General features: G+C 35.3%; 1 protein-coding gene across 1 annotated transcript in view; it reads left to right on the top strand.

Moving 5' to 3' along the window:
* Positions 1 to 16,095, top strand: part of LOC117122685 — a 92,097-nt gene that overhangs the window by 72,521 nt on the left and 3,481 nt on the right. Inside the window, exons 98-124 of the mRNA XM_033268367.1 lie at positions 412 to 561; positions 734 to 1,002; positions 1,290 to 1,437; positions 1,960 to 2,184; positions 2,479 to 2,750; positions 3,036 to 3,189; positions 3,501 to 3,701; positions 3,857 to 4,024; positions 4,210 to 4,459; positions 4,723 to 4,848; positions 5,191 to 5,349; positions 5,686 to 5,729; positions 5,961 to 6,119; positions 6,661 to 6,831; positions 7,984 to 8,032; positions 8,855 to 8,901; positions 9,042 to 9,233; positions 10,186 to 10,353; positions 10,894 to 11,184; positions 11,720 to 11,961; positions 12,468 to 12,618; positions 12,816 to 12,978; positions 13,184 to 13,383; positions 13,501 to 13,665; positions 14,058 to 14,188; positions 14,957 to 15,143; positions 15,627 to 15,794. Coding sequence (XP_033124258.1) covers positions 412 to 561; positions 734 to 1,002; positions 1,290 to 1,437; positions 1,960 to 2,184; positions 2,479 to 2,750; positions 3,036 to 3,189; positions 3,501 to 3,701; positions 3,857 to 4,024; positions 4,210 to 4,459; positions 4,723 to 4,848; positions 5,191 to 5,349; positions 5,686 to 5,729; positions 5,961 to 6,119; positions 6,661 to 6,831; positions 7,984 to 8,032; positions 8,855 to 8,901; positions 9,042 to 9,233; positions 10,186 to 10,353; positions 10,894 to 11,184; positions 11,720 to 11,961; positions 12,468 to 12,618; positions 12,816 to 12,978; positions 13,184 to 13,383; positions 13,501 to 13,665; positions 14,058 to 14,188; positions 14,957 to 15,143; positions 15,627 to 15,794 — 4,650 coding nt within the window. The remainder of the gene's footprint in view (positions 1 to 411; positions 562 to 733; positions 1,003 to 1,289; positions 1,438 to 1,959; positions 2,185 to 2,478; positions 2,751 to 3,035; positions 3,190 to 3,500; positions 3,702 to 3,856; positions 4,025 to 4,209; positions 4,460 to 4,722; positions 4,849 to 5,190; positions 5,350 to 5,685; positions 5,730 to 5,960; positions 6,120 to 6,660; positions 6,832 to 7,983; positions 8,033 to 8,854; positions 8,902 to 9,041; positions 9,234 to 10,185; positions 10,354 to 10,893; positions 11,185 to 11,719; positions 11,962 to 12,467; positions 12,619 to 12,815; positions 12,979 to 13,183; positions 13,384 to 13,500; positions 13,666 to 14,057; positions 14,189 to 14,956; positions 15,144 to 15,626; positions 15,795 to 16,095) is intronic.

Raw genomic sequence — 16,095 nt, 5'->3', positions numbered from 1 at the left:
TGTGTAAAGTGGTTTGGCGCATTGGGAATGGTTTGGATTCCCAACCTCGAGGTCGGGGTTTCAATCCCCTCGCTGTGCATTTCACTTGTGTCCCTGGGCAAGGCACTTTATCTGCATTGCTTCTCTCGAGCCACCCAGGAGTATAAATAGATACCTGGTAGGGTTAAATGCCAAAATGCGCTGATGTAGCTGCTGCATCTTTATGGAATACTCCCCCAGGGAGCTTGAGTTTGTGTTCCATAGGCGTTTAATCCAATGACCGGGGGTAGTAATGTGAAGCGCTTTAGGACTTGTTGGTATTAAGCGCTATATAAATCTAACATATTAAAGCACAAACACATTAATTGAGTCTGGATAGGGCTTAATTTAGTTTACTTTACGAATAACTGTTATATAAATGTCATTATGTAGTGTCAACAGTACTACCAACAACAACAGCACTTCCATCAACTGCCAGGCAATCAACGACTTTCATAACACAGGCCATGCTTAAGAGTACTAAGCAGATGCTACTCACTACAGGACACAGGATTGGCAAACTTACAACTGTTATACCTCCTGGTACGTTTTTTTTATAACTCATGAATTTTTTTTTTTGCCAAAGGCAGGGTTTTCTTTATTAAAATGATACCATTAATGTACATTTTTATATAGTTTATACAGAACAAATGATATTGATACCTAATCATATTATTATCAAGAGTACATATTTTCTTCCAAATTTTTACAAAAGTTTGTAGCGAGATCCTTGAAACTGGACCAGAAACTCCAGAGTTTGTCTCTTTCACAAGTCCTGCTGATGATCTTGGCATCTATGGCTGGGCACCAAGCGATAATGAGACATCCCTCACGATTACATTGGCAGAGCCTAAACAGGTCACAGGCATCAATATACGCGGTGGAGGCCTCGGTACAGATCTGTATGCTAAACGTATTCGTATTTACTACAAGACACCAGGATCTGATGAAAGAATTATGGTCACAGAACCAGAAGGTCAAGTTGTAAGTACCGTGGCTGTAACACCACCCGATGTGACGTACTAAGTAGAGTTTTGATCTGGTAGATAGCTTGGGTTGTTAGCAAACTATGCACTTCTTTTAAGAACTTGACATTGTATAAGTATTGTCTTACCTTTTCCTATCCTTAATTTTAAGTTTATTAAAAATATTCAAATGCTATAAATGCATTTAAAATATAGAAATTATTTACAATTTTTTTTTGACAAATTTTACACAAGTAACACAAAATTGGAGACTAGAAAATCATATTTTATTTAACTTCCCCATAGGGATACGAAGCAAATACAGATGATGTCACCCCCAAGACGATTCCATTTGAGGAGGCAATCTATGCTAATGAGATCATTATTGCATTCCTGCAAAGTGATCTTGAGAATATACGAGTCAGGATTGAAGTTATTGGCTGTGAATATGAAGGTATAAATCAGAAAAATATATATTATATATTTATTTATAGGATGCTCTCTGTACTTGTACTCATTGAGCCGTCTTTAGAACAGTCACTGACTGATGATAGTATGGTGCACCATTAATAATTACTGCAGATATTGCAGTACAGAATAATATGAAAGTGGCATGCCTCCCAACTATCATGACATTTGTTGCCAGTGCAACAAAATGGGCATATCTATCCTTTTCCACCTTTTCCCCCAGATAAATGTTTAAAAATCGGTATTCTCATTAATAGTTCTCGAGTTTATCGTCAAATATGCTTTTTGTGTCTTAGAAAAATAAGTTGTACAACATACCAACAATTTATCACATACATATGTGTTTAAAGTCAGGCTTTTATGTGATAAATATAGAATTGATTTACATGTGATAAAAATATAATTGATTTACCAGTGATAAATATGGAATTGCTATAGGAAGATAACAATTAATAATAAGTGATAGTGGTATAAGCACTTACCGAATACCTAAATGAACTTTCTTCAGGCACAACTGTAGTAACACTACCACAGGTATTCACTACTCTTCGACCAATCAACTACACAACAACAGTACTCCCCGGGTGGTCACCATGGTCGCCATGGTCATCATGTACATCGAGCTGTGGTGTTGGAGAGCGTTACCGAAGTAGATCATGCATGATTGGTGAATGCGAGGGCGGTATTGATGCAGCTACGGAGGAGGAAGACTGTGATTCAGGACCATGTCCAGGTAAATATATTTTGTATTGAGGGAGTGTTGAAAACATACTAATATTAATTTTATTTAAGACTTTTAATTGTACCACTTGGAAATATCTGTTCAAAGAAATGAAAGTGCTTGCAGTATCCACCTTTTCAACATGAACATTTCGTTGGTATGGCACTCTTACAGTTACTGTCATAATTACTATTTGAGTCGGCATTAATCCTGCTATGCTTTTCGAAAATTACAACATTTAAATTTCTCCATTACTTGATTAGTTGTGGCGATGGGTCCTTGATAGAAATTTTTCTCTTATCCCAGATAAGTGTGATGAGAATCTCAGTGAAGTTGATGGCCTGATTGTCACACGTGAAACATCCGATGATGCACCAGCATCCCAGACACGCTTGTACTCAACACAGCCTTGGATGCCGAATGTTGCCGATGGAGGTTTGCCAACAATTACAGCATGGTTTAGTACACCGGTTACACTGAAGACTCTAAGGATGCAGGGTAACGGAGCAAACACAGTTACCGAACTGTCATTGGAATACATACCGAAGAGTCAAGATCAGTTCATCTTTTTCGAAGAGGTTGGCAAAAAATTTAGCCAATTTAATTATAATTAATATGTTCAATAAATGTTTTTTTCAGTTTTTAATATGAACATCTTATATCTAAATTTCATTATTTGCTTAACAACTTCTTTTTACAGTATTGTATTTTATTACTAATTAATATTTTGTATTACTAATTTCCAAATTAATGTAGCAGTTTTTTCATACTTGTAATTCTTTTTTATTTTCAATACTTGCAAGTTTATATACTTTTAACATATAGAATAGCCAAATTTACATTCCTTTGTACTCTTCTTTTAGGAATTAAGATTACCTGTTGAAAATAATGAAGAACCTAGATCATTCCCGATGCCATCATCTTTGGGTGAAATTAAAGCAGTCAGGCTTGCTGTTATCTCATGGCCTGAGGATACAGTTCCATCTTTGAGGGTTGATTACTTTGGTTGTTTCCATGGTAAATTAACCATTCCTATTTGATAATAATGGTTATCTTCATCATTATTATTATTATTATTAATAGAGATAATATTGATAACTGATAATTATTGTTTTTTTAAATTGTTTACAGTCAGTGTTGAATACAGTAAACTTTTTAAAAATTGATTGTAAAAATTGATTTTTATTACTACCTGATGAGAGGATCTTATTTTAATGAAATTGTCTGCCAGATACTGTAGTCTGCATAGTACTGTGTACCTGACAACAGATTGTGCCTCATAAACACATATTCTTTATATTGATTATGCTGCAAATGATATTTTACAGTTTGCGAAATTGGTGACCCAGCTTGCTCAGTTGACTGTTCTTACGGCGAATGGTCACCATGGTCTGATTGCAGCAAATCATGCGGAGTGGGTCAGCATGAAAGAAAACGCTCTTACAACCCTCCAGAGAATGGTGGACAAGAATGCGAGTACCCAATTACAACCGTTGAGACAGAAACCTGCAACACAGACGCATGTCCAAGTAAGTTTCCTGTCATATGATGATTTTCAACCAATGAAATTTCAAATTCTTACCATATTTTTCATCAACTTGTTTACCTGAACAATAACCGCATAATGATACTGTAAAAATATATTAATAACTTAAGTATAATAATATTATGATGTATCTTTCAGCTAAGGGTGAATGGACACCGTGGAACCCATGGTCAAATTGCACAGCAGAATGTGAAGGTGGCGAGATGAAACGTACACGTACATGCTCCAACCCACCACCAAAGAATGGAGGAGAATTCTGCAATGGATCCAGTGAAGAGACAAAGACTTGCAATGTAGAACCATGTGGTAAGTGCCAATTACTACTATATAATTCTTAAAAGCTCAACTCAATTGTCTAAGCTTCAATATGTTATATTTTTTCATGGGCCTTACCTTATAAGCTAATGGAATCATCCAATTGCAATATATATGCATAATAATCATTTTGTTTTCAAAACTGTTTTTGAGTTGTTCCAACTTGAATTTTGCAGAGGAGGAATGCCAGGCGCCAATGATCTATGACCCAATATGTGCCAACCACTGTCCAAGTCGCTGCGACCAGCTGAAGCAAGGCTCGGTATGCAGTGATGAGGAGGATTGTGAGCCAGGGTGCCGATGCCCAGATAACATGTTAGAAGATTACAACGGGGACTGTGTTTATCAGAGTCAGTGCGAGTGCTTAGACAAGGACGGAAATCTATGGCCCATTGGGGCAACAGAACAAGTTGACTGTAACAACTGGTATGTAAAATTCTTAAAATTTTGTATGAAAATTAATCATTGCTATTAGGTTATTAAAAACAGAAACATGTCGACAGTACATGTTTCTATTTTGTTCTTCTGCTTCTCATTTCCTACTACTCTGTTTCTTTTGTACTACTTTTAATTCACAGTTGCTGATATAAAATGGGACATTGATTTTCTGTGGTAAAACATAGCAATTTACATCATTTTACTCACAATCAATTGTATGGCTAACAAGCAATTTATTTCTTATGATTTAGCACATGTATGAATGGTCGCATTGAATGTACTGAAGAACTGTGCGCTGTGGACTGTGAGTGGAGCCCTTGGTCAGTGTGGTCAGAATGTACCAACACATGTGGAGAGGAAACGCAGAAAAGATTCAGGTAAACTATGACTGCAATATAGAGTTCGCCCTCCAATTCGAGACCACCTTTGCGGCCTGGAAATCTGTAGTGGTTTCGGGTTTGGTCTTCAATTAGAAAGTTAGATTAATGTTAAAAGATTGAAGACTTTTATTTGGTTCTTTGAAAAAGTGGTCTTAAATTAAATTGGTCTTGAATTGGCAAGTCCACTGTAGTTTCACTCTGTACTTCTATTCTCTGCTTGCTGTTGAATGTGAAATTTCTCATACTTTTTTTTTAATACATTTATCTGATAAAATGTAATAAATTATTTTGAACAATAGGAAATATTTTACTATTCCGAGTTGATGTTTCATATCACAGGTCAGGCAATAATCCAGCAGCAGCCAATGGTGGTAAAGAATGTGAAGGAAATAACGAAGAAAGCAGGTCATGTGACTTACCAGACTGCCCTGTATATTGCATACACGAAGGCGTGATTTATGAAGAAGACCAAGTTGTTGAAACAAAATGTTCTGAATGGTAATGATTATTTCATGTAATTCTTGTTAGTTGTTACACAGATTGTTCAGGTTGTGAAACATTTTCTTGGGCTTGTTGAAAGTGGCCCTATAACAAATACGGTCATGGGTGTTTTTTTTAAAATGTAAAATGGGAGCATGAGGTTAAACTTTGGGAATGTAAGTTAGGGGATGAGGTTGCAGAATGGAGTCATTGAATTGTAAATTTAGGTTGTAGTATTGTAAAATTGATTCACATGGTTGTAAAATAGGACGACAAGGATGTAAGATGTGGGTATGAGGCTGTGAAATTCTGGTTTGTTTTATAAAAACTAATAAAATGTTTATTTGTCAACAGTGTTTGCAGAAATGGCAACATGGAATGCACAAGGACATGCACTTGTAAGTCAATACATAAATTTTGCAACCAGATTTATTATGAATTATTGTTATGTATATTGACTCGATGCAAATACAAATCAGTATTATATTTAGTATTGGTACTAAATTAATTTTGAATATATTAACTATAGACATCAGAACAATATATTAAATTTTTCTCAATATTATTATTGAAAACTGCATCATCATACAAACCAAATTAATTCTGGATTAATAATTAACATTTTTCAGATGTTCCACCTGAGTGGTCTCGTTGGTCTTCCTGTAGTGTTACCTGTGGCGACGGAAATATTATTCGCACACGTGGATGTAATGAAACCGAGAGCGGAATTATCTGCATCAATGGAACGGCAACAGAAACCAGCAACTGTAGTATGCCAGACTGTCCTGGTAAGTTGATAGTGTTTTTAAAATCTAAAAGCATTGAATCGCTCATTTAAAATGATCAAATAAAATTAACTTGAAAAACCAAATAAGTTTCACTGATAACTGTACTTAAAGTGGCTGAGCGGTAAGGCAGGGGCGCCGCTGACTACAGCCTAACATCAGTACTGGTTCCAGCCGCTTCTCGCCCAGGGTTCAGTTGGTAGAACCAAGTCTTCTTGGATAAGCACTTAAAATAGAGGTCCTGTGTATACATCTGGCTTGTGCGCACTTTAAAGAACCCATTGCATCTTTCGGGGCAGTAGGGGTTTACCCCGATGTTATGGTTCATTCTAGCCCCTGTCGTTGTGGAATGATGTGAACATGTAGCTACTATAAGCGCTCTTTATGGCTGCTAGGTAGTCACGGACCACGCCCATGCGCAATTCAACCCAATGACGCTGTGAGTTATGAGTTCTTCTCCTATTTTTACCTTTCCTTTACCTCTGCCTATATCTTTGTGCCATTGCACAGCCATTTAATATTCTTTTTGTTATTTTGTAAACAGTGAAGGGTGAGTGGTGTGAGTGGGCCCCATGGTCCAACTGCTCTCAGGATTGCGGTACCGGCGAACGTGAACACCGTCGTGTATGTGCTTGCCCTGAACCTGAAAATGGCGGAGACGAATGTGAAGGCGATGATCTGGAATCTGAATCGTGTTTCATGGGCAGCTGTCCAGGTATGGATGAAATCGACTTGTTACTACTGTTTCCATGTTTTATTATTTGTTTATTAATTCATTGTTGACCATCTTTACAGAGGGTATTTATTATATAGGTTTATTTTTATGTAAAAATCTAGGTTGATGAGGGACACAGATTGTTGTTGAAGTGATTTAGTTCACTTTTGTATCCCTGTCAATCAGCTCAGTTATTCTTGTTTTTCATTCTCTGTATAATTGTTATGTTTTTGTTTGGCAATAGAAGAATAAGAATTAGAATGTATTTCTACCTGTTTTATGTATATTAAAGGCCTGTTAATTTCAGTACTTTGAACTTGCTTGCTTATAAAATTAAAACTAACTAGATTTGAACTTGTCACTGAGGACGAATTAGGTGATCCGCCGCACTTTGACCCTTGAGGAAGTGAGCGCGGTGGCGATTGAACCATTTTTAAATGCTGAAAATGGCTTAAAGTATAATTTTAAGGATTAAGGATAAGCGATATACGCTCAAATGCGTATTTTCAAAAATGACGTCATAGATAAAATTCAGTTTTTTAAAATTCAGATGGCAATATGATGACGTCACAGTGTCCGATCAGCCATTATGATCTGTGATATCATATTTACAACTCATGTGCTTTCAGAATATGTAATAAAAATTGGGGGTCACCTTTCATCCTAAGGTGCTATAACTGATTAAAAAAAGGCCTAATTTTAGCATATTTTCACTGTATATCAGCACAAACGCACACAAAGATCCCTATGTTTGATGCGCGTATGGCATTGCTATTGGCCATTAGATTACTGAAAAGAAAAATGCGCGCGCGTAGTGGAAAATTTAAAAAAAAAATGAAATGCTCAAAGTGGCCTGAAGCATGCTCTAATTTAGTCAAAAAGTGATTTTGAGCATTTTAAAATTTTGACGCCCGAGTGCGCGTTATAACTCGCACGCACGCCAAAAAATATTTTGGTCCGTGATATTCAACCTTGACCTGAAGTTTATGCCCACTAAATATCATTGAGAAATGACAATTGTTTAGGATGATATGATCGATAATGCAAAACACGCAAAATTGCACGTAGATGACAGTTGTTTTTAATCAAATCGAATATCCATGAGTCCACAGAATAAAGTCTTGAAATCATGAATGTTGTGTATTTTATTAGAGGATTGTGTGTGGACGGAGTGGCAAGCTTGGTCCGAGTGTACCCAGTAGGCAATCCATATTTTTCTAGTTCAGTATATCTGTAAGTAAGTCTAACATATCTAATTCTACAAATTAAAGTAAAATAAAAACCGAGAATCCAAAAATTGTTGGACCTTATTTAAGTTAGAAATTAAAAGCTTAATTACAAATGAATACACATGGAATTTTAATGAAGCCGAAAAGAAATGAGCCAACGGAAAAGAAAAACTCTGATTTTATACAATGAGTAGGAAATAGAATTTTTAATACGGTAATTAATGCATCTAAATACAAGTAGGGTCCTATATAAGTATATAAAAAAGGGTTTTATTTATATGAGTTTTAGAATTTTTAAATCAGATTTTAGATACAAGCTTGTGTTTACTGTTTTATTAAATGGTTTTATTTGTATTTACTTTTTTATATTTTTGTTACCAAATGATCGATGACACAATAAACCACTAATAAAATTCAAAAATATGACGATACTTTTGAGAACGATCATTTCAGGCAATGCCAGAAAACTTTATTAGACCTAGCCATTGCTAGGCCTTACGCTACATATATGTTTCGACAGATCCTACTGTCATCATCAGTGTACAGAGATTCCATATAGGCAATATATACTCTTACTACTGTACATAAACCATGAGAGACAGCTTTTGCATGTTTATCTCTACCCATGGATACAACATTATTTAACTAAGCAATGTAGACTGTATTTTTTGTACATATTGCACAGGAAGATAACTTGTTGCCTATTTGTCTTTACTAAAAGAGAGAATATGCTCAATGAGCAACATCTTGCTCTCGTAACAACGCATTTAATAAATTGTTTATTTTCTCACTAGTGAATGCGAGTCTGGAAATCTAAACTGTACAGAATTAGATTGCAAAGGTAAGTTTAATTATTCTTCCAAATTTTTGTTTAAATAGAGTATCACACTGTTCTGCAATGTATGAATATAATATAACAATTGTACACAATTTATTTATATATTTTTTTTAAATATTTGAATTTCTCTTTTCCTTGAATAGTGCCCGGTGGATGGAGCAGCTGGGAGCCATGGAGCGATTGTAGTGTCTCCTGTGGGGATGAACCTGGTACAGTAGTCCGCTACCGATCCTGTACCAACCCGCCTCCAAATCCGCCAGTTGAAGACGGTGGTATTGATTGCGAAGGTGTTCCAATTGATACCGCTTCATGTCCAGATCGAGATCCATGTCCAAGTAAGTCATTGATTACAAAAGGTTTTCAATTTCTTGATGAGTATGTCTATTATATTTTGATATGTGTTTGCGTCAGAAAAATATCATAGGAGTGATGTTTTGCCCTACTGGACTTATTATTGTACCGAGTATGTTCCCAAATACTTGCGAAACAGCAATTGCAGTACTCGCTTCTACTTGAGATCGAATTCAACACTAGTCACTAAGTGCAAGGTCGGTAGTCTAGTGGTTATGACACCAGGCTAATTATTTCAAGGTCGTGAATTTCATTCCCACCTGAATGACTTGGAATTTTTTTGGTATTTGGGAAAGTACTTAGTATTCGGTTGGATAACATGTCAGGTAGAGCAAAACATCACTCCGCAGTCGTTTTTTTATTTTTTAACAGAAAAAAATATACAAATATTACATGTCACAAAGTTTCATAACAGCATATACGGAACACGAATCATACCCTTATTGGATACTTATTTAACAGTTAGGCCTATATGAAATTGGTGCCCCCTCGTTTAAAAAAATCTGGATCTGCTCCTGAAAACATCCTAAAATATAATTGAAAAGTCATACCTAATGTACGAGAGAATTGTTTGTTTTTATTTTGAATCCATAAACATTGACACAATACAAAAAGTAAAAGGATTCGGGACAACCCAGTTAATCATAATAAAAGGATTAGTTTCCATTGGGATCCCAGTAAAATATTGATAAACAACCAAGAACAGAAAGAAAAAAATGACAAAATATTTGGCAGTCCCTACTGTCGAAATTGTTGAGGAATTGACAAATTAAAAATAACAAATTTTAGATAACCAATCATAAATTCTCATATCATATTCTTGATATTGATTGAATATTCTTGTTATTATAATTTACATTTAAAAATTGTTTTGATTTCTCAAAATATCGACATAGCAATATAGACAACATAATATATATTTGATGTTTTTAACAGTTGACTGCATATTTGGCGATTGGGGTGTGTGGTCTCCTTGTAGTTCACCATGTAATGGTGGCTATCAGACACGAAGTCGAGATATTATCCAGTTTAATCAATATGGTGGCTTACCATGCGAAGGTCCAATTGTGCTTGTTCAACCATGCAATTATCAAGAGTGCCCAGGTAATCTTTTGCTTTCAGACATTTTGAATTAAGAGAATTAAAGATAAACTTGTAGCTAGTAGGCACACATTAACATTTGAATTATAATATTCTTCAACTTGTAAATAACTTACTGATTATAATTAATATCTTGGTAATATAGTAATACAGTATAACAGGTGGATTATGCATGCTGAGAAAGACATTAATATTCACAATGATATGAATTTTTAATGTTAATTATTGTCTTCTTTCATTAATGGCTGTGTAGACAGTAACAAGGAATCAACATCATTTATGTTGTGGTGTTTTATTGAAATCTGGAGGCTATTATCTATGTCTTATGTGGAACTTACAAGATCCATATATGTTCTATGATAACATGTTAAATCCTGATTGGTAACAGGCTGCTTTTATGTCTTCCAGGCAGCTAGTTTCCACTATTTTTTTCTTTTCTCAATGCGTTTGCATTGTACAGTATATATATTAACATCATTTACATGAATAAGGAATAATATTATAGACAGGAAAGATTACTTAAAATTTATTTTTGATTTGCAGGTAAAGAATGCTCAGATATTGGCATGGTGTTTGATGAGTGTGCTAATCAGTGTGCTACTACATGCCTAGAAATGGCGCCAGATGTTGACTGCGTTGACATGGAAGACTGCATCCCTGGATGTCGCTGTGCTGATGGCGAGTATTTGCAGGATGGTGTCTGTGTACCGCAAGAAGAGTGTCACTGCACAGCTGATATGGCAGTTCTTCAGAGGTTACTGGATGAAAATGAAATCTCACCGGTAGTCGAACCAACTCCAGCGCCAGTGGATTATTTCATCTTAAATTTCCCAGGTAAACGTGGCATTTGCTCTCAGGGCAACAAGTACGATGATGTGCTGCAACACACCTTTAACATTAATATTAAAATTCATAATAATAATGGTGGACTTGTATATTCTTGGGTTTGACAAAAACAGAAATATAATAAATGTATTATTATTTAAAAAGATATATACAAAAAGACTTGTATATTCTTGGGTTTGACAAAAACAGAAATATAATAAATTTATTGCTATGCTATTCCTTAAACTGTAAATGATTGGCTGTTACGTCCATGGAGCTTGCCTGACTCCGTTTACAACTATAGTGACCATCCACACTATCACCTAGCCATTCCTTCGACTTTTAAGTGGGGCATACACTCACAGTTGTTTTATATTCGAACTGTTTGGTAGTAATGCATCTGCATCTAGTTAATCATGGAGGTATATGTTAATAATGTGCTTGCTATCTGAAGAGCTCAGTAAAGCTGTCCCTTAAAAAAAAAAAGTACTTATTTATAGTAATAAATATGCTTAAAAATTTTATTTTATATTTACTTCTCCAGATGATTGTATGGAACCTTTGGAACTGCCATTGAACATCCCTAACGACATCCTCCCAGAAGGAGACGGTTGGTCTGGAGACTTCATAACATTCAACTATGAGGAAGAGAAATTGGTGACCATATTAAGGATGTCAGGAGCAGGTCCATCCACAAATGCCTACTTGGAGCGATTTATCATCGTTTACAAAGAAACAAAATCAGAATACATTCAAACTTTACGTGGTCAAGACGGAACACCTTTGGTAAGCTTTCGTGTGTTTGACATTCTAAAATTTCGCATAATAATTTTGGTAAAGCTGTTGAAGTCTTGAAAGAAGAGTAATTTGTAGAAGTCAAGAAAATCCTTCAAACCGGACAAAAAACCAGACACTTTGCTTTACATGCAGACTGCAGAATATGCCTTAACACTGGGGTTTTGTTATAAATCCAAATCTATTTGGGAGAATGATTTTACTATAGTATGTTTGTGTATGCGTTGTGTCAATCCACCCTCTGTGAAAAAGACTAATATGATACACCTTAAATTTTACCTCTGATGAGGAGCTCTAGAAATACTCAGTTGATTGATTAATAAATGTTTTTTGTTGATCTTTTTTTTGTTGATCTTTTTTGTATGGGCGGCCGTTAGGGCCAATACACTCTACTGCCTCTATTATACTGCCCTCATCAGAGCTTTCAGGATTACGAGGAATTGTTTAAGTATTTGATAAAACAATATTTTTATCAATTTTTTTTTCTTTCTTCATAGGTTTTCAAAGCTAATCATGATGACTCTACTAGCATAGAAGTTCCACTACCTCTCGGTGGTCTACGAGCCCAGTCTATTACAATTGTACCATTGGTCACTCCAGATCACCCATCCAAACTTAAGATGACCGTACTTGGATGCAAGTATACAGGTAACAAGAATTATAAGGATATAGTATGATATAAGCAGCAGTTCAGTCAGTTATTAGCTGTAGCCATTTTGTGTATGTGCTGACACGGGACGAGTGGGCCCTTGCTCAATCTCATTGCAGTTGTCTCTGTGTAGGTCTACAGATGAATTTATATTGCCTCTGTAATATACACCACCATTGTTACTTTTTCAAAACAGGACAAGAACCACCAGCTTTGACGCCGATACCTCTTGATCAGAAGACTAGTCCAGCTACACAAACCACGCCACTTATGGTAACAGAAATTCCAGGCCTTACTGGTTCGGGACCAGATGGATCCTTCCTACCAGGAGAGATGTTGAAGTTCCACTGTTTGAACTGGTAGGTAAAACTTTAGTAAACTCTTCAAAAACATGAAATAACTAAGCCGTGCAATGTTCCTAGAAATTGTGATAAGAAGTAATGTACTGTAATGTATTTTTTAAATAAAAATTTGATTCATTCATTATTATCTTATATATAGATCTTGTATGTATTATTTGTGTCTCAATGTTGATGATTATAATGATTATTTGTCTCTGTTCAGCACCTGTGAAAATGGCGCCCTTAACTGCACAGACAAAGATTGTGCTCACATGACAGAGTGGTCAGCATGGACAGTATGCACTGCCACATGCAACGGAGGGCATCAAGTACGTGAACGTCTTTGCATCGGAGATTCGGCTGACAATCCTTGCCCAGGCGATGAGTTAGAGGAGCGTCATTGCAACGAAGATCCTTGCCCAGGTATGTTGTTGCATTTGTTATCAAGTTATATAGAAATTAGGACAAGTCTAAAAAAAAACAAACTTATAAAATGATCGAAACTTCAACACAATAAACAGTTGTGTATATTAATTTCAGTTGACTGCGTCTATTCTGAGTGGTCAGATTGGAGTGAGTGCCCTGTCACATGTGATGGTGGTCAGGTGTTCAAGTCACGTGAGATCATTGTTCCTGCTTTGTTCGATGGCGTACCTTGCACCGAACCACTGACTGGCTCAAAACATTGCAACATGGAACCATGCTGTGAGTACACTTAAGTATTTCTGCACCTGACCAATTCATATACTTTACAATAGTTGACAAGTTCAATTTATATTTTAAAATTCCACTAAAGTTTGAAGTTTATTGGTAGAATATATAATGTTAGATTTTCAAAAGTTTATCATTCTCTCATGATTAACACGATATATCATATTTATAATTCTATTACTTACTGAAGATCATATGCTCCCAAAAGTGATAAATACTTCAACCAACACATTTTTTGTAATATTACAGTCATCATGTATTTAAACAAATTTGAAATAAATTTCATTAAATAACTACTGTAATTAATACGCCTATTTTTGAAAACTGGTAAAAAAATACGACAAGTTAAAATAATGTAAATCAATGATTGCTTATCCTCTATTTAGTGGTATGTGTAGAACCTTTGATTGAGTCGGATTGTGCCAACGTTTGCCCTACAACATGTGGTGACATGCAGGATGGGAGTAACTGTCAACAAGAAGATTGTGTCCCAGGCTGCAGATGCCCCGATGATATGGTAAGATTTTTTTTTTTTTTCTGCTGAATTTTTTTTGGCCCTACTTATGATAGATTGGTTGATTTTTGTAAAATTATTTTTTTATTTTTGTGAATTACTTCTAATTAAACTAAAAGCAAATGTGATATAACACTTCTTTGCAGAATTGTCCTCATTATCATCATTTTATCAACTTTTAATATTTGACAAATATTAAGATATTTTTGTTAAATAATTTCAGCTTATTTGTATTTGACTCTGGTTAATATAAATCTGAAATGTTTAAGTTACAGTAACTCCATAAGGCCAAATAAAAGACATTATTAGTTTCTTGTCCCCTCACTCATCCATTTTCTTTGCCTCACCAATTTTTTTAATTTAATTTCCTTTATTTTACGAAATGTACGAAATTCTGGCTAATTCACATCTGTAAAATTCCTCTCGATCGGCGGTGGTTGTGGATACATATGGCATGAATCATATCTAGTGCTTCTTTTATTTGCTTTCAATGTGTCTACTTGGTTAAATTGAGAAAGTAGTATAGCTGCTTCCCATCGACCATCTTAAATTTTCCATCTCGGAGTAAAAAATAAAGAAAATAAAAAGTGCCCTCGTTCGCCTCTTATTTTGAAAATATTAGGACGAGAAACTATTTTTTTTTTTAACTTGGCCTAACATCTTTTTTTGAATTTTTATTAAGTTCCTTTTACGTAAAAATGTTTGATATTGCATCTAGAGTTTCCAAAACAACATATAAATTATGATACGATATAAACTGATTAATGTCAGGTATTGCAAGACGGCGAATGTGTACATCCAAATGAGTGTCGCTGTGTTGTTGACCCGTCTGTGTTTGGAGACAATCCTCTGTCAGAAAGGGATACCGAATACGCACCTGGAACCGTTATCCAACACAAGTGCAACAACTGCACTTGCGAAGTTGGTGGATTTGTCTGCACAGAGGAAAATTGTGATGGTAAGAATTGATGTTACTAAACAATTCAAAATAGAAACCTGCATTACTTCATCAATTAATCATTAGTTGTGTTCCTTTGATGGCTAGACTATTTTGAACACGTTTGTTCAGCTTGTCCTTTATGATTTGTGTATGTTTTAGTTATTCTGTAGTTGACTCTGACTCCAAACTGTATAATACTGTAATCCTCTTCGAAGTTGAAATTAACAGATGTTTCTGAAGGATAAGGCAGTTCAGTCTACTTGCCAGATGTTTAGTCTGGCACAGTATATATATAATAATGACTGGTATTTTATTCATCATTAAGGAGAGAAAAAAATACTCCCATCAACAGCCTCAGTGCCTTGGGATAAATTGCATTGCATGATAACAGATTTAATATTTTTTTTAAATAATGTTGACGTTTTAAATATTATTAATTGATGACCAATTAAAATGCAGAAATGCAGAATTATAAAAACATTCGTTTCTTAATACTTACAGTTGACTGTGGTTGGAGCGAATGGTCTGATTGGTCCGAATGTTCAACCCCATGTGGAACAGGCACAAGGACAGCTTCGCGCACTCCTGATAACCCCGCCAGACAGTACGGCGGCGCAGAATGTTATGGAGAAGACATAAAAGAGGAAGAATGCTATGCAGGAGATTGTGGTACGTCAACCTTTTATGAAGCTATTGGTCAATGATTTCCTTTCAAAAAATATACATTGCCTCCATAAATAAACATTAATATTGTAGTTCCTCTGGTATAAGCCCACACTCATATATAAATACCCAATACCAGTACCAGTACTTCATAAGTTTTAAATATTTTTCATGAATTTTTTTACAAGTCCTTCACTAACTTAGAGGTCTTGACTGGAAACTACTACTAAAAGGTATAATGAACCAGTTATGAATTTAATCAACCAGAACCAGAATCTAACCCTGGGCTCAGGCTGGACCTATATAC

This window comes from Anneissia japonica, unplaced genomic scaffold (genome assembly GCF_011630105.1).
Source record: "Anneissia japonica isolate Jap-2015-1 unplaced genomic scaffold, ASM1163010v1 scaffold287894_len555002_cov174, whole genome shotgun sequence".
Taxonomy (NCBI): Eukaryota; Metazoa; Echinodermata; class Crinoidea; order Comatulida; family Comatulidae; genus Anneissia; species Anneissia japonica.
Note: the sequence above shows the minus strand (reverse complement) of the source record. Positions and strands in the feature narration are given on the sequence as shown.